The 23,226-nt window shown below is 39.3% G+C and overlaps 3 protein-coding genes across 6 annotated transcripts in view; 1 reads left to right on the top strand and 2 right to left on the bottom strand.

Annotated features, from left to right (window-relative positions):
- The window catches only part of LOC134680280 (proton-coupled zinc antiporter SLC30A2), a 42,028-nt gene extending 29,896 nt beyond the window's left edge, over positions 1–12,132 (top strand). For all 3 annotated transcript variants that reach the window (XM_063539380.1, XM_063539381.1, XM_063539382.1), the window contains 7 exons: positions 1,873–1,993; positions 3,510–3,689; positions 4,316–4,412; positions 4,920–5,078; positions 5,492–5,623; positions 7,336–7,444; positions 8,222–12,132. In XM_063539380.1, the coding sequence (XP_063395450.1) occupies positions 1,873–1,993; positions 3,510–3,689; positions 4,316–4,412; positions 4,920–5,078; positions 5,492–5,623; positions 7,336–7,444; positions 8,222–8,367 (944 nt within the window). In that variant the 3' untranslated portion in view covers positions 8,368–12,132. The remainder of the gene's footprint in view (positions 1–1,872; positions 1,994–3,509; positions 3,690–4,315; positions 4,413–4,919; positions 5,079–5,491; positions 5,624–7,335; positions 7,445–8,221) is intronic.
- Positions 1–23,226, bottom strand: part of LOC134680285 (bifunctional arginine demethylase and lysyl-hydroxylase PSR) — a 359,994-nt gene that overhangs the window by 224,500 nt on the left and 112,268 nt on the right. The gene's annotated exons all lie outside the window — the stretch shown is intronic.
- On the bottom strand, positions 12,706–22,331 carry LOC134680264 (myrosinase 1-like). Of its 2 annotated transcripts, XM_063539358.1 has the most exons (10): positions 22,219–22,331; positions 20,771–20,824; positions 20,355–20,443; positions 17,845–18,037; positions 16,573–16,744; positions 16,173–16,380; positions 15,957–16,051; positions 15,300–15,602; positions 14,328–14,569; positions 12,706–12,842 (listed from the first exon to the last, which is right to left on the bottom strand). In XM_063539358.1, the coding sequence occupies exons 1-10, from the start codon at positions 22,263–22,265 to the stop codon at positions 12,710–12,712; spliced, it is 1,536 nt and encodes a 511-aa protein (XP_063395428.1). In that variant the 5' UTR covers positions 22,266–22,331; the 3' UTR covers positions 12,706–12,709. The 2 variants fall into 2 exon arrangements, with proteins under 2 accessions (XP_063395428.1, XP_063395429.1); XM_063539359.1 differs by lacking the exon at positions 20,771–20,824 and having other exon boundaries at positions 22,219–22,317.

Raw genomic sequence — 23,226 nt, 5'->3', positions numbered from 1 at the left:
TGATGTAGATATCAAGATAAAATTAAAATCCCTAAATAAACTTTCAAGAGCGGGTATCTCAAAAACTATTCAAGATATCGAAAAACTTGACTGGATAAAACTTGTAACAAATTTTATCAGCTTTCGGTTTGTCTTAGTAGTCATGTCGCTAAGACGCAAAGTTTCCAAGATATCAATGAAAAACCTAAAAATTCGACCTTCTTACCCCCCTCTACCCCCCAGCACCGGGGCTACAGCCGGGGACTTTTGATATGTTCACCTCCTAACTAGTCCAAACAAAGTTACGGAGTCAAAAATTGTGTTCCTAGCATTTCCCTCTACAACGTTTTTTGAGCATTCATTTCTTGACCTATAAACAGATTGTTTAAGTTAAAAAAATAATGCGCAAAAAAATGTAAAAATAGTGTGCTAGAACAGAAAAGTGCTACTTTGATCCCTCCTAGCAGGGAGGAAAACTGCCACTGATCCCTCCTAGCAGGGAAGAAAAAGCTCTTTTCCGAATAGGTGGTGATATCCCTAGCAAATTAACAAAATAATGTAAACAAAACAGTTAAGATATAAATAACACGCGATTTTCGAACTATTCAAACGTAGTGTTACAAACCCGCGATTTTTCAAATTTGCCTCCTTTTCTACTGACAAAATTTGCTCGTCCAAAAACAAAAAAAAACACAACACATCAAAAAAATATACATTTTATTATTATTTATTTAGTATTAAAAAGGTAAAGGGAAAATAATATAAAATTCAATACAAGTCTCGATTTCTAATGAATTAGAATAAAAGGCGCCTTAACTTTATTAATAGTACCTATAATAAATTGCCATGAATTATACAAGGCTTTTTCTAGTTACCCATTGTTTACATAATACGGCTATAATTATGTCAGTAAGAAATGAAATACATAATATACTTGTATGTGTATTAAAATAGCCGACACTATGCTGAGTATTATGTGCATCACATCAAGGAGGTATCTTGGTGGACTTCTGGGCCACCCAAGGCAGTATTTTTTCCATGTTTAGGGTTTCATAGTCACCTAAAAACCCTTATAGTTTCGCCAGGTCTGTCTGTCCGAGGCTTTGCTCCGTGATTGTTAATGCTAGAAAGCTGCAATTTGGCATGGATACATAAATCATACATTGCGACAGAACGGTAAAATATTTTTTTTTAGGGTGGGAGGTCCCATACAACAAGTTTCTTTTGAAATTTTCTTTAGCTTTGTTCCGATAGTGTGGGGTATCGCTGGGTAGGTCTTTCAAAATGAATAAAGGTCTCCTCAAACCATTTTTTGACATAGTTAATATTTTAGGAAATATGCGCTCCGAAAGAAAAAAAATATGTGTCCCCCCCCTCTCTAACTTTTGAACCACGGGTCCAAAAAATATAAAAAAAATGTGAAATAAGAGCTTAATAAATACTTTCAATGAAAACTATAGCGAACATGTTCGGTCTAGTCGTTTGTGAGTTATTGGAAAAAATCTTCTTTTCTTTAGTAATAAGATTGATGGCTTATGATACTTACTTATAGCCCCCGTTTGGCCTATTTTAACAGAATGGTAACTACGAAACCCTACATTGAGCATGGCCCGACACGCTCTTGGCCGATTATTAAATTTATTCTAAGCTTAATCTGGACCCGGGTATGTCCTTAAACTACGTCCACTCGTCCAGGACCCGGGACCACCGGTGGACGGGCAGCAGCGTCCCTCAAATTCGGTGTACTCGACTGCGATCGCCAACCCGCCTGCCAAGCGTGGCGATTATGGCATTCACCCCCCAAAAAAAGGGGGAGGCCTATGTTCAGCAGTGGACGTCTTATGGTTGAGATGATGATGATGATGAAGCTTAATCGGTATCCTTCTGTTCCAGGTGGCTACTTATCGAACAGTCTCGCCATAGCCACGGACGCTGCCCACCTTCTCACGGATTTCGCCAGTTTTATGATATCGCTGTTTTCTATTTGGGTGGCCAGTCGGCCGGCTACTAGAAGGTAAATTACCCTTAGGCCCGTCTCTCACGAGACTACTTTCAAGCGATTTGTGTTTCGTACGCGTATCCTACGCGTCGCTTGTGAGTACCCGCCATATTTATTTCCTACGTCTCGTCGTGTGCGAAGCGTCGAGTAGTCTCGTGAGAGACGGGCCTTATTGTAATTTTTTTTTAATGGCTTTCCCCTCTTGTGTGTATTGGCAGGAGGGATTTTGCCAATGACGACGTTTTAAGACGTACCACGCACGTTAAGAATGTTCGGTGAATAATTTTGATTTGGTGATAGGAATTGTGCTGGGAACCTAAAACAAAAACATTTATTGTTATGGACATCACAGACAACACATGACATATGTGCAGTTTATTAGAAAAAGAGCGGGAAAGGCGATAGTTTTGACAGTTAGGTAGCATGCCAACATAAGGAGAAAAATAAGAAATGGACAATAGATATAAGATGAAGTATTATAGAAAGAGTAGAGCAAGTAAAGCCGTTAAAGTTTTATATTATTTTCTTGTATGTGTTTAAGAATAATTCCAATGATGGGAGGATCCATGAGAACCAGAAGTGTTTGAAAATTGATAAAATAACTATTACCTTATTGTAATTATTACTCGTATTTTTACTCCAACATGCTTCAAGCGTCTATATTTTTTACGAACAGTAGTAAAAACCGCCTGAGACCCGGGCATTATGATTTGTTTTTTTATTTATTTAGTTACTCAATGAAATTTAAAAATTGTGGTATATGTACAAAATTTTGTACGCAGGGTCTTAGGAGGTTAAGTTTACTTGCCAGATAGTAAGTTATTTGATCTTTTTCAAGTATTAAAGTAAAATAATGGTCAGATGATAGTGTGGCCCCACGTCGGGCGTCATTTTGGCAGATCAGCCTATATCTCTTTCTTAGAGTAGTCAAACGAGTTATTATATAAATAAAATTGTCCGAATACGCTAAGTTTCATAACAAGGTCAAATGTGGCGTTCCAAGATGTGTGTGTATACATTAAATTTGCTAAGTCGGTGCAAACTTAGTTTAGACAGATAAAAAAAACAGGGCTTTACAAAACTAAAAAGCAATGCTTGACAATCGAAGCTAACTTAGCTTAGCTAAGTAACACAATTACAGTGAAACCTGGATAAGTGAGACTTCAAGGGACGAGCAGATTTGTCTCACTTAAAGAGGTATTTCACTTACCCAGGCTCTCAGTTAGCCAGGTACAAATAAATTTCTGTCTCATTTACAGAGGGTCCCATTAATAGAGGGTCCCATTAATAGAGGTGAAAATAGAGGATATATTTCAGTTATAGAGGTGGTTAATAATATAATATAATATAATTCGTTTTATCTAACAGAGGTAATTCAGAGCTAAAGTGTCGGGACCGCACCATGAGTCCCAGCTATAGAGGTTTCTCACTTATCCAGGTCCCACTTAACCAGGTTTCACTGTATATCTCTAACTCACCTTCTAATTCCACCTATTACTTACATGTACTTATACCCTTGATTATTTTTCAGAATGCCCTTCGGCTGGTACAGAGCGGAAGTAATAGGCGCCCTTACCTCAGTCCTCCTCATCTGGGTGGTGACCGGTATCCTAGTATACATGGCCGTTCAGAGGGTCATATATCGGCAGTTCGAGATAGATGCTACCGTCATGTTGATCACTTCTGCTGTAGGCGTGCTGGTCAACCTCATGTGAGTTTCAACCTTATTTGTATGGGTTTTAAGTTCAATTTGACTTAAACTTGCCAGCGGGAATAAAGCGGCTGAATATTGATACGCGTTATTGAAATTTGTGTCTTATTACTACGACTACAAGGTTATTTTATGAAGAGCATTGACTTAAGTTGGGCGATGACCGGTATTCTAGTATGGGCTCGTTCGATAAGGGGAGGGGGGGTCACGAAAAAATCACGATAGATCACGTTGAGGGAGGGGTATAAGGAAACCTCACGTGTATTTTTCTACAGTGAACGAAACTAAGAAAAAAAACCTACCACATGAGTAGCTACTTTTCCTCGGTTTCCTTAAACATAAATCTTCACTCTGCAATTCAAAATGGAGGGGAGGGGGGTCAAAAAGTAGCCGAAAACACCTCGGGTGATTTGTGCACAACCCCTATACACGGTCGTACAAAGGGACAGTTCGAAATAGATGCTAATGTCATGTCATAGTCGCAGTCTCGTATAATTTTCAACCTTATTCATATCGCATTAGAGTTTAATTTTCTTTAACTATCAGCAAAAGCAACGGCTTTTGAGTGCCTTTGAAAAGTGAGACTTATTACTATGACAATAAGGTTGTTAATGTGATTGTTGCAGTATGGGCTTGACTCTGCATCAGCACGGGCATAGCCACGGCGGCGGCGGTGGTCACGGACATTCGCATGGAGGCAGCAACCCTGTTCTTAATAATAAGGTATAATGTGCCATTCTCAACCAAAAGGGTACTTGTCGCTTGTCAATAAGGTGCGGTTTCCATAAAGATTGAATTTGAAATCAACCTTGTCAACAGCAGACACCTGTGGTACCTTTAGTTGAAATCGTCACATATTTTCACTTAAGGTGACTTAAGTTCAGGTTTATCTCTCCCTCTCACTGAGCGTGAACGTGAGCGAGACGGCTGTGCGTGCCCGGGACTGCGTAATATATCATTGTTATTTTAATTTAGTTTGAACTAAAAAAGTAATAGATGAGTTCATCATAAATTTTGCGCATTATTAGAAGTAATTTTGATATTTTTAGTTTATGTGCAAGAATTTAACCTTTTGACCGCCAAAAATGTCAACTGACACGCGCAGCTGCAGTACAATATCAACCTAAGTCGTGCAATCCGCCAAGGTTCACGATGACGCGCCGCGCACGATAGGCGTGGCGTTCAAATTATGATTTTATAAATTTTGACAAACGAAATTATATGTTTCAGGATCGCACGAGCGAGTCTGACGTGGAGAGCTCGTCGTCTCACCAACACGACAGAGACAACAGAGAGAACATCAACGTGCGAGCAGCCTTCATACACGTTTTAGGAGATTTCCTGCAGAGCTTCGGCGTTCTGGTTGCTGCTATCGTCATTTACTTCAAGGTAATTTGGACTGTATTTGTAAAGACATAAGATTTACATTAGAACATCTACGTGCGAGCCTTCTACGTTTTGAGAGACTTAATACAGATATTCGGTTTAGGTCGTCGCTATTGTTATTTACTTCAAGGTATATACCGTATTACAAAGAAGTAAGGTACACTTTAGAACATGATGAATACGCGATCGAAGACTTAATAGACGAGGTTTTTAATCACTTTAATGTTTCTTTATTCATAGAGTTCAATTGATAGGGACGGGTGATGGCTCATAAACTCTTTTGTAATAAGATAGTATGACCCAAATTTTGGCGACACCGGTTCTTACAGTACCTAACCCAGGCTCAAGTCGCTTCCCTAGTTTTTGTTTTTCCGTGCTAAACCTAAACTCTGTATAATATATAATTTGTCCCACAGCCGTCATGGGACCTGGTGGACCCGATCTGCACGTTCCTGTTCTCTGTGCTGGTGCTGCTCACGACCTTCAACATCATCAAGGAAACCCTGCTGGTGCTCATGGAGGGCTCCCCGAGAGGACTCGACTTCCAGGTATATCACCATGTATATATATACTCTCCCGGCCGATATCGACCACGGCGACTGTGTCAACTCCGCTGCTGAAGACGTTCATGTGCCCGCGTGTGGCTTGCGTTGCGTAGCCGATCTTATTAAGACGAAACAGGAGCTGAGATTTAAATATTTTAGGTAAATATACCCGTCTCGCTAACGGAAGCGGCTCCTAAAACTGGTGCGATAAGGACAAGACGAAAAATCCTGCGTAAAAATCTCAAAACTCGAGGTTTCGTACTCGACTGTTTCCTCCTCCAAAACTTAACCAATCGTAACCACATTTGGAAATCTAAATGATTATGAAATTATCTGCGTCGGACCGTTTTGCGTTTTTGGCTAATTGATATCAGTTTTGAGTTACCATGCCTCTCATTGCGGCATAGTCAATTAGGCCATTTTGGTCATTTTTGAAGGGCTCTAGCGCCTTAAAAAACAAGAATATAAAAAAAAAACTAAACGGTCCGACACAGATATTGACAATATTAATCTGTGTTGAAAAAATCATTGCCCTAGCTTCAAAACCTACGGAGGAAAGAGTCGAGTACGTTTGTATGGAGAAATGACCACTCCTGTTGGCTCTTAACAAAGACCCGTGCACACAACGGGCAGGTCAGGACACCATTGTTGTAATTATACCTAATAGCCGCTGGTGGTCAGGCTTTCAGCTCATCCCGTCTGATATCTAGTTCCATAAGTCGACGGGATTCAAAGTCATCAGTTTGTTTAATGACAAAAGATCTCCATACAGGGCGGTCGGCCGCCTGCTTTTCCCACAGAAGCGGGTCAATGTTGCAGTTCTTCATGTGTCGCTTAAGCACATCTTTATATCTGAGAAGTTGCCCGCCATGCTTTCGCTTGCCCTCCTCCAGCTCCGAGTAAAAGATGCGCTTTGCCACCCGACCCTCTGCCATCCATGAAACGTATCCTCATACCAAACTACTGAACATACGCACAGAATAAATAATAGTACTGAGTACAGAAGACTCACTCTCTAACAAAACCGTCTGTTACTATCAGCACAGATATGGCCGCTAGGTGGCGACAGCGCCAAGCGCGGCTTATGGCAAACCCCAAAATTGGGGCCGAACCCGCCGAACGGATGTACTTTTAGCTACCTGTAGCAAAGCGACGAAATCGCGGAGTGAGACACGCCTGACATACGTTTCAAGGATCTCTAACTGGTGCCTTAATACAATCAATACATTGACCAGATCATCGGCTCTTCATAAGAAGTAGATTTTACAGGCATCATCATTATCACGGACGGACACTCCAGGAATCTCCAAATACCAGTTCATCCAACAGTTTCCCTGCAATGATCGGATGTTTCGGACCTTTTGCGTACTACAGAATCATTGCATCCACGATGATCTGGCGGACCCAATATTCACGTTCTATAGTCTGTAATATCTTTAGATATTTAAAAGAGTAAACAAAATCTACCCTCAAATGGCTTAAGAAGCCAGGTAGATGAAAACATTACATGATCAAATGACGTAGGTAAAGTCAGGTCGTTCAGTGACAGATCCAGGTGGTTTTGTGTTTGGTTGGTTACTCAATAAATGTTATAACTACCCGAAAATGTTCAAATAATTTGTTTACTTTTATTTAAGTACCTAAAGAGACAGAGTATAGGCGCTTTTGCCATTTTTAGAAACCTTTAATCCTAAATGTCCCATTATCTTTTGCAGGAGGTGGCGAATACGTTCCTAACCCTACCCGGCGTCGTGCGTGTCCACAATCTGCGCATGTGGGCGCTTTCGCTCGATAAAACTGCCCTGTCGGCGCATTTAGCCATCCGTAAGTACAATTATGATCCAAATAAGTTTTTCATCACAAAAATTCATGAAAGAAACCGCAGCAGTCACCCTACTCGTAGTTTTATGAGTCATTATCAGACTCGAACTATTGGCGGTCTCACTGCGTTCGAGCACCAAACTACCTCGACTGAAATGAGTGCCTTCCATCCGTGTCTGTTTGTATGTATGTATGTTCGCGATAAACTTGAAAACTACTAAACCGATTTTCATGCGGTTTTTACCTATCAATAGAGTGATTATAGGGTATTTGACTGTATTTTAAATAAATTATTTTACAGCATGCATGAAATAAAGCACCAGAGGATAAATACGAGTATAGAAACGTAGACAGCAGTTATATTTAGACACAATTTCTATTTTTATACCCGTATAAAACTATAAGGAGTTGGTGATTTGATTGTGACGTCACATGCTAGTGTTTCAAATAAATTCCATAGTACCAATCGTTTTGACAGTTCGAACAAAGAAACTGATTCGACTAGTAGTCAAATACTCTATATAGGAAGGTTTAGGCGTATAATTTTTTAAGGTTCTACCCAGTGGCAGATATGCCCTAAGGCACAGTGGCTAATTGTGACAAAAAATTCATAACAAGAAATAACTCAAAATGTAGGCAATATGATGGTTGCTGAGAAAGGGACGGCTACTGGTCCTGGGGCCTGGGGCGGCAAGGACTGCAAATCCGCCACTGGTTCTACCCGTGCGAAGCTGAGCGAATCGCTAGTATACTACATATAACCCTTCTCTAACCTTGCAGGCACCGGAGTGAGCCCACAGAAAGTCCTAGAGCAAGCGACGCGGCTGGTCCACGACAAATACAACTTCTTCGAGATGACGCTCCAGATTGAGGAGTTCAGCGACGGCATGGAGACCTGCGGCCAGTGCAAGATGCCGCAGTCGTGAGTCCCTAGTGCTGTAAAGTAGAATTCCCTACTCCAATGCCGATGTTGGCTGACCATTCGTTTATTTTTAAGCCTTTAGCAGGTCATTTACAGTACATTGTGCAACATGGGGCGTAAGTTAAATATTGCAAACGAGAGCAAGTTCCGGCTCCGGCAAGCCGTCGCGATTTATAGACTCGAGTTTGCAATATTGTTACACCCCGAGTTACACACAATGTTTTTCATCACACTTGCGATACAAAAATGAAGTATAAAGACAAAAAGCTGTTAATTATGGTTCTAGAAACTTCATTACTCCCTAGGGAAAGCGCTTTTTCTATTACTCCCGCTAAGCCTGCGTGCAATTCCACATTTAATGAGCGAGTGTGATGAAAAGAAAATGGCGCTGTCATTAGTTGAAGAATTGTGACTTTCCATCAGAGAAGGGTCTTTATGCTTCATGAGCAATAAGGACCTTTCTATCAGAATTTCTGTTTAGATTTCAGATAAAAAGGAACATATTGCACTTGAAGCAGAACCCTTCTGTGATGGAAATCCATAATTTAAAGTAGATCGTATTGTAGTTGAAATAAAGTCCAATTCCATATACACTCATTAGTCAAATTGAAGTTCTAGCGTCGAAACGAAAAGGCAATGTATGTAAAAGGAAATTGAAACTAGAGTCTAAAATAAATATTTTTCGTGTCTATTAACGTATTAACAGGGGTCATTACGTCAATTTGGAAGTTTAACTATTTTTATTTTTAAAAAGAGTAATTTAAAAACAAAAAAAAACTGTTCTGTCAGTTTACGATTAGCTGAAAAACAACTCGGCCGATTTTGATTCAGTTTTGAACTTTTCACATATATGAGCTTTATTTAATCTTAATTTCGACCGAAACGTAGGCGACTCAAACAAGCTATTTTTATTTGGTCACGAATCGCAATAAAAGTAGCAGTTTCCTTAACGACATTGCTTTTTGGTTAGATTGACATTTTATGTAATTATTACGATCCAGTTAAACTATGGACCTTAAAAAAAATCCTAGTTCCGTACGCAGCTCAATGCTATGTGTTTGTCAAAATGTTTGAAAACCTATTGTACAGTCAGCAGCAGAAGTTGCTTAGCGGGCGAGGTGTTCAAAATTACCTGGACGCGCTCTTATTCTCTCAACAATAAAGTCGCGCCAAGATCATTTTGAACACCTGGGCCGCTTAGCAACTTCTGCTGTTGACTGTATGTACAATTGGACAGCCTTTTTACGTAAATCCGAATTTATGAAGTATTTAGTGTATAAATCAGTATTTATTATTACATAGATTGGTGTAGTTGAAAGTACTTATTAGTATCAAAATTGTGTTTAGTCTTGTAGCTTACAAGCCAGACCAATAAATTACGTACTATGTTTTCTGCTTGTAAAAGGCAACCAGGAGAATTTGAAAATCACAAATCAACATGAATACAAAATATTCATTATTTATGTACGGATTTATTTGTATGTACTTATTCAAAATTGTTTTAAAATACTTGTATATATACCTACAAGTACCCGTCAAAAAACTATGGATACCAAAAAATATAAGCAAGTTTATATTGTATTTTAGCGCAATTTTTATATGTGCACTTAAGTATGTGAGGTGCTATTATAATGCCTTTGTTGATATTATAATAATTAGCTAAATTGCTCAAATACCTAAAAGCAATAACCACTTTATATGTAGATAATATAGAAAAATGTATGGGATAAAAATAATTCTAGTTATTATTGTAATAAACTAGTTCCTATCGATGTTATAGAAACAATGTAAATATATTACTTCTTAATATACAAGAAACAGATCAGACTGTGCAATCAAATAAAAAGGTCTTTGCTAGTAATATTAATAATGTAAATTTAAGTGAAAATTTATCTCTAAGTGAGATATAAGTGTATCTACAGAGTTCTACAATGTAAAATGTGCCTTAATAATACTTAAAATAGAATTCATAATTCTGATTATTACCGTCACTTCCACAGATCGCTTACGCTTAAAGATTTAAAATGAAGTGTGCGAAAGAGAGAGGCAGACTATAAACGAAACAAGTGACCAGTTATGATCTTCACAGCGGCCGCCAACGGCCGATTGCCACGCATATTCGGGAAACGAGATAATCACAAGATCTAGAAACGATATACACGGTGTAACATGAGGAAACCGAATAATTTTAACCACGCATTTCTGAGGTCAAAAGAAGTAAAAAATGTAATATGAGTTTAGGTAAATTTCGCCAAAAATTTTTTTTTGTTTTGTTTTTTTTTTTTAATTTTTTGAATGTATTTGTACATAAAAAATAAATGTTATTGGTAAACTTGTCACTTAAAATTGATTTTTACATTTTTTTTTCGTAGAACCTACTTTTTGCATAGTGTTAGTTGTCACTTTTTGACATCTATCAATAAGGATATTTAGACTACGTCCCATAGCAGCAACACCACCATCAAAAAGGCCTTTTACACTAAGTAATAATAAAAATTTGTTTTTTTTTAATTAATAATATCTCTGAAACTAGGCGAATTTCAAAAAAGTTTATAGGACATTTTTGTCTCTAAATATGATCAGGAATACGCTGTTAAAATTATTCGGTTTACTCATGTTACACCGTGTAGAGATCAACTAGATTTACATTAGATATCGACTAGATGTGACTTGGATATCTAAGTCATAACTTGTCGAAATCGTTCAAGAGGGCCTCCAGAATCGCGGAAACGTCAAATTTGACATATCTATCTTACAAATATCTTTAAATTATCCATATCGTAACTTGTTGAGGTCTAGTAGAGATCTAATACATTTTCAGAATCGAGCCGTGCATCCGCGGTTAGTGGATTGGAAAATAATGTAGGGTAGGGTGGGGTAAGACTCTCACTTGTATGCAATCCTCATACCGTTTGTCTTGCTCCGAGCAAAATAAACAACACATGTTAGTCTTACCCCACCTTACCTTGAAGCTGTATTTAGAGGATACAGAGGATTATAACTTGGAATATACTGTTAGAAAAGGAAATGGTTCACGCAATATTTTTTTTCTGAATTTGTGATAGTCCTAATCAAGAGGGACCTTATGGCGCTTATGCCATTGTTAACGGCGCACTAATACGTAATACGCCATAAGGTCCCTTTTGATATGGACTGTCACATTTAATATGATAACACTTGACATCATTTCGATCTTGGTAGCACTTTTGATATTTGTTATGCTATTAAAAGGGACCTTGTTGTCGATGGCGCTTACGCTATTATTAACAATGCTCCGATATAAATACAATGCCGCGCGACGCTGTGCGGCGTAAGCGCCATCGAAAATAAACTCCCTTTTCATAGACAATGCCCCATTTGACAGGCAATCTTGTACAGTCGCCACTAGCATCTCCCAAGCGTCGGCGTCTAGCCAACTCTATGGCTGCTGCGGAGCGACGCTATTTTCCATACAGTTGACTAGACCCCGAGGCTTGGAAGTTGGGAGACGCTAGCGTGGAGTGGCCCTTAAAGCACTGGTTTATACATTTTTAGAATTATTTTTCATGTCAAGTCTGCGTCTTTGCATGTATAGAACAAAATGTTCTAACGTATAATTAATGCCTATATTGAATGAATTGTATCAGGCAGTAGTAAATAATCTAATTTATATGAATTTTAATTATAGTTATTATGTAAGTACCCTTAGAAAGGAACTGAGTCTTCCAAATATGTTGCTTAAGCAAACACGTTTAATGTATTTCAACGGAAAATATATTTTCTGAAGTTATTTACTCATCTTTCATTCTTGTTCTAAAAATCACATTCTTTTGGACACAAACAATCTTAGAGGATATAACCAAATGGAGTAGCCATTAACAGGCGTTCCTCTCTGTCAAAAATAGCCGGCCAATGGTCATACACATTGTATGGAAGAACGTTTATCTGACATGGCTATTTTTACGTTACGTATACATTTGACGTGCCCCTCCCCCGCAAAAATCGGCAGACTGTTTTGTACCGAAAATTACAGACAAGGCGTCTCCATTTGGTTATATCCTCTAAGCATACTGTCAAGTATTTATTAACCTTTCATGTTAGTATTGTGTGTGGTAAAAAATCGTGGAATCAAACCTCGGTTGTGCTGTAGGTAGAACAAAAAAAAATCATCCGCGAAAATTACGCTAAAATATGACTAAAATTCGGCCAAAATATCATACAGATATCCAGAATTTTATTCATCAGATGATTCTAGCCGTCTTCAAAATATCCGGGGACATAATTATTATAACCAAAATCCCAACGATCGAGAAATTCATTAAAATTTTCAAGTAAATAATGCAGTCGCCTATTCTGTACAAAAACATTTAATATTCATAGTTGTGCTTGTCGGGTAAACAGCCAGTCTTGGCAACGGTGGCGTAGTAGTGCGCAGAGCGGCGCGCGGTCCGCGTGCGATCCGGGCTCGAATAATCCACCTCGAACAGGCCGAAACGCTCTCTGGAAATAGAAAATTATGTTTGAGACATCGTGATACGATCTAAATACAAATATAAGATGCCTAGAGTTAGACCAAGAAAAGTCTGCAGCGATCTTGATAGCCCACGCAGTGCGAGTGTTATTTATTCGTCATCATTTCATAGAAGTTTGAAATTTAAAAGAAGAAGATTTAAAATAACACTTGCACTGCGTGGGCTATCAAAATCCCTGCAGACTTTTCTTGGTCTAACTCTAGAAGCTTTCCTAGTCATTGTGGCAAGGCACGAAATACCAAGGACAGATAGAGTACCTTACCTACGAGAAGTTTCATAGACGAAGTAGGTGCACCCAGCGGCAAAATTGCACGGACATCAACCCTCAAAGCCATTACCCCTAATATTAAGGCATTACCGTCGACAATGTCGACATCTATCCATGCACTTTTGAACGTACATTGCTCTGTACATTCCGACAACTTCGCGGTTATAAGGTTACGGTGACACACGCCGCACACGATAGGCGAGGCGTAGGCGTGCAAGGGGTTAATAAATTAATTCATCCATAATTTTTGTCCATGCAATTTTGTTGCTCGCTGTAGGTACATTTTATAACACGAATACCGTGGTATTCATGATTGTTTACGCATTTATAAACATCATTCTAATTAATTATTGTTTACAGTGGTTATCGTTGCAAATATTAACGTAATTAGAGTAAAGTTCAAGAACAGGACTACATTGAAAACTGCAGAGTGTTTAGATAACGACATTGTAAGGTCATTGTGGATAAACGTCTGTCAATCCAAGACCTTTTATATTAACTTACCTGTTTACAATATTATTTTAGGTTGCGCGAAATCGATGTATACACCTATCTACTCGTATCCAGAATTACAAAGAAAAAGCTATAATAGCGGGCATGTAAAGTTAAAGAATTTAATTCCATACCAGCACTTCGTACCTTGTCACAGCGACAATCAATACGAAAGTACGCCTGCCGCCCGCACCTTCCCCGTCACCCTTAGTCGTCCTACCCCGTCGCCCCCGTACCGCGCAGGCGAGGACTCATTTAAGCGGTCGGTCTATAGAGACCTCATACTATTTAAGTCATGAAATAAATGAGATTACTGATGATTATTTAAGGAGTGTCTTTTCAATAAGCCCTTTTGAAAAGACTCCACATTTATTAAAATGTTTTTTGACGATTCAAAAGTTTGTAAAATCCTACTTGATTAAATGAAATTCTTTTATTTGAGGGCCATATTGCCCCTCAGAAACTTTCGCGCGGTCCACCGTCGGTTTTGCGTCGGGGGCGGGTGTCTGGTTGCTGCTGTTAGGAACAGTTCCACCCTCAATGAATGCTGAACCACTGGAGCCTGGCTCCCGCGGGCCGGATAATGGGCACTCGCTTTGGGTGTCGGCGGGCCGGATTGGAACGCGTCGCGGGCCGGATTCGGCCCGCAAGCCGGGGTCTCCAACCCCTGGTGTAAAAGAAAAAAATACGTACGAGAATCCTCTCATCCATTCATAGTTGTCTAATAGAGACCAGTGCGTGTATCCCACCACGTCACATCCATCTTTATAAATGGCAGCGTGTAGCGACCTCAGGTAGCTGTCGATGTAGTTAACCCGTTTGGCGTCGTCTAACCCTTTCTCGAGGGACACGCCGTTCTCTGTGACGACCACGGGGGGGTTGTTATAGGTGTTTTTGATCCAGTTCAGGGTCTTGCGGAAACCCCAAGGTACAACCTGGAAAATTTATTAAAAAGTTAGTTAAGTCACAGAATAAATAATAGCACTATATAAGTACAGAAGACTCACTCTCTAACAAAACGGCTCTGTTACGATCAGCACAGATGTGGCCGCTAGGTGGCGACAGCGCCACGCGCGGCTTATGGCAAACCCCAAAATTGGGGCCGAACGGATGTACTTTTAGCTACCTGTAGCAAAGCGACGAAATCGCGGAGTGAGCCACGCCTGAAATACTTAAGTTACTGGTGTCGTTGTGCATTAGGTCAGATGTGCAGATAAGTTTCAAACTTTTTTTGAAGACGAAAATGTACATTGAAAGAAACCTAAAAAAACTTCATCGTGAAGATTTAAGACTATGCTCTATGTGAGGATCAAGTAAAATCTTGTTAGGGCATAACGATTGCTTAGATAGTTAAGTATTAGCATATTAGATATCATGCAGTGGTGTCTTTAAGGAAAGTTTTCAATTCTTAAACCAAGTAGCATACCCTCTTGAATGAAACTAATTTTTGAAACAATTGGACCAATCTAGAAGCTCATAATTAGAGTTCTGTAGTTGCAAACAACAAGGCATAAAACCTACCTCAGAATAAACATAAGTATCATGCTTTGCGTCTATAGAGTACCTACAGTCATCATATCTAGGTACGGTCAGCCAAGCCCACCACCACTTTCTTGGCTGACCGTACCTAGATATGTATATGAAATGCAACTTTTGTAAACTCACCCTCAACCATGTAGAATTACTCTTCGGCCATTTCGGGTTGACCGTCAATTTCACCCCCATATCGTCATCATAGTTCGGCTTCGAACTAATCTTCCCGGCCCCAGGCTTCGCCAAGTTGGTTGTATAATGATTGAGGCCTAGAAAGTCGTACGATCCTCGTATGTTCAGGATTTCTTCTTCGGTGAAGGAGGGAAGTCGGGAGCGGGCGAATTTCTGGCGCCTGGAGATGGTGTCGATTCGTTGACGCATAATTGGGGGGTAGTCACCCTGGCTGGAGAAGATCGGGTGAGCGAACCAGCCGAACTGTGAAAGGGAATAAATATTGGATACTATATGTCATAAAAAAAATTTTGATGCTAAAATTACCTTACATCATTTGGGATCGTACCGAGTAGAGTCGGACCAAGCTAACTCCGCACAGACTTTGCAATTAAAAAGTTTAGAAATGTCACCTAAAACGTCATATTTCTTTAGAAATATTACACTGACACCTCACTGTTACATTAAACTTGGCGAAGAGTTAGCTCAGACATACTAAGATACTAAGGTAGAGTTAGTAAACTCACTGATTTGACGATAGTTTATTATTCTACTCTACAGTCCTCTTTTTAAACTTTCCATAACTCATATCAAAAAAATCGTGATAATGTTACTAACTAGGAATTGCCTTGCAGTTTCAGCAGCAGCCTTGTCCGCGGCGGACGGAGAGGCTGGCTCCATCCACGGCATGTCCAGAGCGATCCCCACATTGCCTGACATAATAATATGGCCACAATAAGACATAATAATATGGGCATACAAAAGTACCACATATGACTTTAGTTGATCAGAAGAACTTCTTACTTTCGGGAGCTGTGTCGACTCAAAACTCACCTTGGTGATCCTTATCAAATTCTTCCTTATACATCCTATACACCATCCCATGTGCCCGCAGAACAGTGTGGGCGCACAGATAGTCTTCAAGTCCGCTGGCGTGTCCGCCGGGCGCGTCCCAACCGCCGTAGCCGTCGTGGCAGAAGGTTAGGGGTTCGTTGAAGGTTAGCCAGGTCTTTACACGGTCGCCGAAGGTCTGGAAGAGGACCTGGAAAAAGGAACTTTTAAAACATGAAGGAATTTAGCTGCCATGAAATGGTGGCTTCCATGGTGGAAAAACCTGAAGTTTCATTCCAGTAGTTATTGACGTTCGGGTAACTAGTACTTGGTAAGGGTTACCTCTTGGACATAGAACATGGAATAGGCAGTATTTCTGCCATCTAAGGCAGTTTCTACATACCCTAGCGTAGTCAACGAAGTAGTCAGCCATGATGGGATTGGTCCAGCCTCCAAGGTCCTGGAGAGACTGCGGGAGGTCCCAGTGGTACATGGTCACTAGGGCTCCAATCTTGTTCTTCTCCAACTCGTCTAGAAGCTCGTTGTAGTAGCGGACGCCATCTTCATTGATTTTACTGTGAGAAAATATGGAAAACGGTAGATGGACGTCAGTACTCAGTATGAAGTTGTAAAATTTAATACAGTGGCAGGATGTTTTATACTGTTTTTAACGAATCTGTTCCTTTCTGACTGCTTCATCCGTGAACACTAAAATAATGCTAAAAGGTTTCCTGATATTTATTTCCTTGTGGGCCGGATGTAGCAGTCACTGTTGTGTGCATATTCTAATATGACCAATAATACTAGGGATCAAGTTTGGGGCTGAAATTGCCTGCACCCTGCCTGAAAACCCTCTATCCTGCACTACCCCGGGTTGCGCTATGCGCAAGCTCTGCTATCTGGAAGGTTTTCGTTCCGAGCTGAGGATCCTGAACCACAGCGGGAAGCCATCCTAGTCTACTCTGGACCAACTGGGACTCCTGCGCTGTACCGCGGAGCCATCTACAACTGCCCGCCTACGATGTAGAGCCTCAGGAAAGTGCCGCCTTTTAAGGACTTGTTTCTATATTTCTTTCTGTGTTAGCTCAGTTTTACGGACTCACGACCCTAGCTAGCTTCCTGTAATTATAAATAATATTAAATACCTTTTCTAAATTAAACTATAATTTCTAACCTATCTATCTCTACCTACATGTGACGCTAAACGTCACACAAGTGCCGTTAAAGTCATAATTAAGTATTCTTCAATTTATAGGTTTACATAGGCCAAATGTTTACTCATTGAATCCTTCCGGCAGTATCCGCGGCCAGGAGATAGAGAACCGGTAGAACTGCACTCCCAGGGTCCCCATCCGCCGCACGTCGTCCTTGAGCCTGTGGTACGAGTCCTGGAGTTCTTGTAGTCGTACTTATTGAATCCTTCCGGCAGTATCCGCAGCCAGGAGATAGAGAACCGGTAGAACTGTACTCCCAGGGTCCTCATCAGCCGCACGTCCTCCTTGAGCCTGTGGTACGAGTCCTAGAGTTCTTGTAGTCGTACTTATTGAATCCTTCCGGCAGTATCCGCAGCCAGGAGATAGAGAACTTGTAGAACTGCACTCCCAGGGTCCTCATCAGCCGCACGTCCTCCTTGAGCCTGTGATACAAGTCCTGGAGTTCTTGTAGTCGTACTTACTTATTAAATCCTTCCGGCAGTATCCGTGGCCAGGAGATAGAGAACCGGTAGAACTGCACTCCCAGGGTCCTCATCAGCCGCACGTCCTCCTTGAGCCTGTGATACGAGTCCGCGGCAACGTCGGCGTTCTGGTGGTCGTAGACCCGCTCCGGGTGGGTGTGCGTGTAGCGGTCCCAGATGCTTTCACTCTTGCCTACAAAAATATTAGTAAGAACAATATCATTCGTCATTCGCCCTTTTCTCATTTACTTGCGTTCGGCGCAGCATGTTTTCTTCTTCTATACTTCTCTGTCGTTCATCGTCATCACATAATCTGATTTCTTCTGTATCTCTCACACAACCAGTATGACATAACTTACTCTAATAACTACCCTTACCCAGGCACCTTGCTCCCATGTCACCACAGTAGAAATTGCTTCTAGTTTAGTAGATACCTAATTACCTATTTGCAAGTTTCAAAATCCCCTAAAAGCTCCATAATCCCCTTGATTGACGACCTTCTCTTGCTTTTACTGGCTTTTAAAAGTTTTTTATAAAAAAAACTTAACCAGCTGCATTCTAATTTAAATACCTAGGTATAAGAACATCACTTCGTTTCGCTTGCTCGTTGGATAAATATAAGAAAGGCCTGCAGGGCTCCATTCTGTAGGTGAGAACCAAGCACGTAGCACCTAGGTCTTGGTAGGCCAAGCAGCCCGACTTGTGCTTGGGAAAATTGGAGAGCAGCGAACTGATATACATGGAAGTATTCTGTCCGCTCAGTTATGACCCAACGTAAACTATTCGATTGTAGGCGGTGCTTACAAACTATTCGATTCGTAACTTCAGTTCGACCGAGATGACAGTCAGTGACGGATGGCTAAATTGATTTATAAAAACAACGTTTTTTTGTAATTAAAAATGTCTTCAGGTTTCGTGAAGTTGTGCAGAAGTTATTTTAGTTCATACCAAGGATAGTGGAATCACTTTTCACTTGTAGTAAACAGATAAGTTCAGTAAAATTTGGAATAAACATGACGATTTGTTTTCAATACTACCGTGCTAAGCTAAAACGTAACAACTGCATACGACTTTCATAACAACATACGACTTTTTAAATTGCGAGGATAATAAGGATGGTGTTATGCCAAATGAAGTAGACTACTTTATTAACTTGTGCTTGGTTTAGGTATTTTCTATATAATAATAAATGTAGTATTGAATTCTTTCTTACAGATTTGTATTTTCCTTTTTTATTTCATGAGATGGAGCTGTAAAAAAGCTATCTAATTATTTCAAATTAATAATCAAATGTGATATTATCATTTTACATTACTTTCCATTCAGATTCCCACAAGATGCTATTCGCAGAAAGCTATGGAAAATAGCTGTCCAATTAGAGAGACATGAAATTGAGTGGATGCCTGGAAAGATATCTAGAATATGTTCTATTCATGAGATATAACTCGTGAGATAATCATACCCGGTCTCCTATATGTAGATACACTTCCACTAAATTAATTTAACAAATACACACATTATCTGAAAATGTTGATCATTCGAATCCACGCTCTACCGTAACATATATGTAGGTTCTGTCTCAAGCCATTGCCGTCAGTACAAAAGAGCGGCAAATTTTTATAAAATGTAAGCGCGCGAACGGGTGTAGTTCCATACAAAATTTAAATGTGCACCTTTTTCTACTGACAATCTTGCTTGACCGGCTATATACATATAAAATATTTCCATTGGAACTGAAAGTGGGGATTTATTGTGACTCCGCCTTTTCAAATATTTTTGACCCGATTCGTGTACCCATGTAAATTTTGCAGGCTGTATAGCCAGTCCGAATTCTAAAATCAAGTTTGCCATACACTTACAATGGCGTGACTGTACGTGACTTCGCACTGCCATACAAATTTATAATAAAATATACAAAATACTTATTATAGCGGAATACATTTATACAACAATGATATATTTACTTATGTTGACTTAGTCTGTCATTTCATAACAACATTTTAACTAGTTATCTTTTAATCTGCATTAAATTATTATACGTGAATTATTTGACTGGTTCTTCAATGTATGGCATAAACCTATCCCTGTCCAAGTCATATTATAATCAAATATGAATCGCAAACTCTAAGCGGCCAGTACGTACAGCAAGAAGGTTATTAGCGGATTAATGTCGCTGATTGGTAGTTATTGACATTATATGCATTTCATCTACACTTAGCTATGTACCATTAGTGTAATAAAGATGACTATTATTTTGTTTACCAGCTTTGATTACAGGCTCTGTAAACGCGTCGTCTTATTTAAATGTAGGCGTAATTTTGTATGTGTGCTAATTTGGCCCGAGAATTTGAACGGTAATGTTCCTAAAGGCGGTTTCCATACTAAATATATGCGTTCACTGTTGGAGAGGCGTAGATTTGGCCAAAATTCGGCGCACATTCGCTGAAGAGAAAGAAAATGGCCACTGAATCCTATAAAACGGAAAAGTAAGTTAAGCATAAGTTAAGTACCTGAAGCGTTCCATCCGCCCTCGATCTGATAGGCTGCGGTGGCCACTCCGAATGCAAAGCTTCTGTTGGAGAAGCATAGCTGCGCAGGACTGCAAGGACAAGATAGATGCATTAAAAATTAATTGTAAACAGGACATCTCTGATATAGGGTTCGGCATGAGAGATATATACTTATGAGGTAAATGATTAGTTGATTAGATTTTTATATACACACTTGAAAAATAAGTGGAACCCATAAGTGAATGAATGAATGAGTGAATGTGACAGTGCACGGTATTTTAGCTAAATCTCAATTTAATACATTTACGAAGCTTTTTTGTTATTATAACACTTTAAACTCTCACGTTTTGTACCCATACTTAAGTATTTTATTTGTTACTCTTGCAGTTGGCTGTAAATACCTATGATTTACTTACTTGTAGCTTATAATGTTCTCGCTTTTCTGCAGTCTAACGAGCTCACCTGGATTCCTGGATAATACAGATTAAAAACAAAATAATATACTCAAAAACAACGAAAGTCTATAGACGGATCATAAATCATAAGTAAAGTATAAAAATCTCTTAAAAATCGTTAGTTAATTGTTTCTTTATTGAGTTACAGAGCAGACCAACGTTACGTCACATGTTACGGTTATCAGTAGCGTCCTGAGCTTATCAATAATAGTGGTTATGGCATCGGGGTCACTAGTAATTAGGTCATTGACCTTGACTTCTTGTCCGCACCCCTCGGTAACTTTGTCGTAATACTTGTATAAGCAATCTGTATTATGTTCCAAAGGTCAGGGAGGCGATTTTTGAATTTCGTTCGCTCGATTTTGTCACTCGAAAATCGGAGGAAAACGGCCAAATGCTAATTTTCGAAATACGAGTGATACAAATTGGGAATCTAGTGGTATTGACCATTCGTTATCAATTCTATTAATAGATTTTAAATGCCTAGTAGTGGAGATATTATGAAAGGAAATACTTATACGACAGCGAGCAGTCGAAATTAAAAAATCGTACATAAATACTAGTCCCCCTCTTCAATCAGTCCCTCATTGCTGAGGATCGTGACTCCGTTTGATTCCGTCAACTAGTTGTCTCCATCGGTCCCGTTCTGTAGCTTGGTGGAGTGCGTCGCTGACAGGTATTTTTAGTTCCTCCGCTATTTGGTCCGACCATCTTTTGGGACTTCTACCCCTAGGCGTTTTTCCCTCTATTTTACCGGTTTACGGCACTACACATGCTCTCACTCACTTTCCTCAACTTGAAGAGTTTCCAAAAAGTTTGAAACGCTATCGAAAATTTAACTAATAAAGAAAATTTATTTTGGAAACGGAATAGTATCTTTCGTTCCCCATACATGACACTGATGTTTTCTAAATAATTACATGTGGTAATTTCGCAATTTGTGAAACTTTAGTAGGTACCTACTTTAGTACACAAACATCTCTCAAAATAACTAAAAAATATCTTAAATAAATAAATATAAATAAATATCTTAGGTAAATAATAGTAGATTGCTGACCAAGGGATGAAATGGGTGCTTTCACTCGAGTTGAGGAGGATCTGCGTTTCATAAGGAATACGGGGAAAGTATTAAAACACATGTGTATTTTATAAAACGTAGAACAAAATATTGTATAAACTCGTAGTATTTCTTGAGGTAACTTTCAATAATTACCTACGTAAGGTAAACTACGAAAGGATCGTTATATTATGGAAAAGTTAAATGCCAAAACAAAAAAAAAATGGTACTGTGCGACAAATCCATTTTGAACCTAATATTCATTGCACATCGTAAAAAAATATCAAATATCCCGCTTTATAGAAAAAACCACTTTCAGAGCATAAGAAACGAAATGTAAATATAATCTCACCCGATCCATATGACCGCCAAACTGAGTAACACACCGTATCGCAACATGTCCGTCTGTCTGTCACCGCGACCGACCGAGCAATGAACGATAACTTATGACATTACGAGTACTTAACAATAACAACGCTATATTATACGGTCTACAATAGAAGTAGCAGTGCGAAAAGATATTGAACTGTTTTAAGCCCTAACGCAAAAGGGGCGTTATAAGTTTGACCGCTATGTGTGTACCTGTACACACACACACACACAACACACACATGCCTGCCTGTGGCACCGTAGCTCTTAAACAGGTAAATAATGACTCACGCTAGAACGGTCCGGGTCGGGTCCGAGGCCTCCGACACTTCAATTTGCTATAGAAAGCATAACGTGATCACCGATCTTCCGCCATATCGTCGATGCGAATAAAAAAATCGCTTTGTGTTTTTTTACGATTTTTTGATTTTGGCATAAGTATTTGAATTCCTTTTTAAATTTCCCGTCGACCCACATAAATATTTTTGTTATATCTTTAGTTTTGAAAATAAAAATTTCGCTATGTGAACACAGAACAACATTTGTACAAAAAAATAACAGAACAGAAACAAAAAAATTGCTATGTGATTTTTTAGCACATAACGATATTAAATGCCTTGTTGTCGTAAAAATGTTGTCGACGGAAGTCGAGGGTGATGGCGATAATGTTGCACATGACGATTTATTGTAGAATGGATTACCCGACAGACCCTAAAATCCGCTATGTAGGTATCATATATCGTACTATGTTACATTGGCAACAAATCGCTATGTGTACAAACTTCACACATGACGATTTTTTCCTACCAAATTTAAGTCGCTATGTAGCAAAATTTGGTTAAAATAGCCATATTGTAAAAAATTACAAAAAAATCTGTTTATATATATTCTTCATGAGTATCATGTAAAAATCATTGATCTATCAGAAAAAAAATACAGGTGCAACAAATATATTACAGACAGGAAAATAAACAGTTATTTTTGTCTCCTG

Source organism: Cydia fagiglandana, chromosome 3 (assembly GCF_963556715.1).
Source record: "Cydia fagiglandana chromosome 3, ilCydFagi1.1, whole genome shotgun sequence".
NCBI lineage: Eukaryota > Metazoa > Arthropoda > Insecta > Lepidoptera > Tortricidae > Cydia > Cydia fagiglandana.
This window is presented reverse-complemented; position numbering and strand designations above follow the sequence as displayed.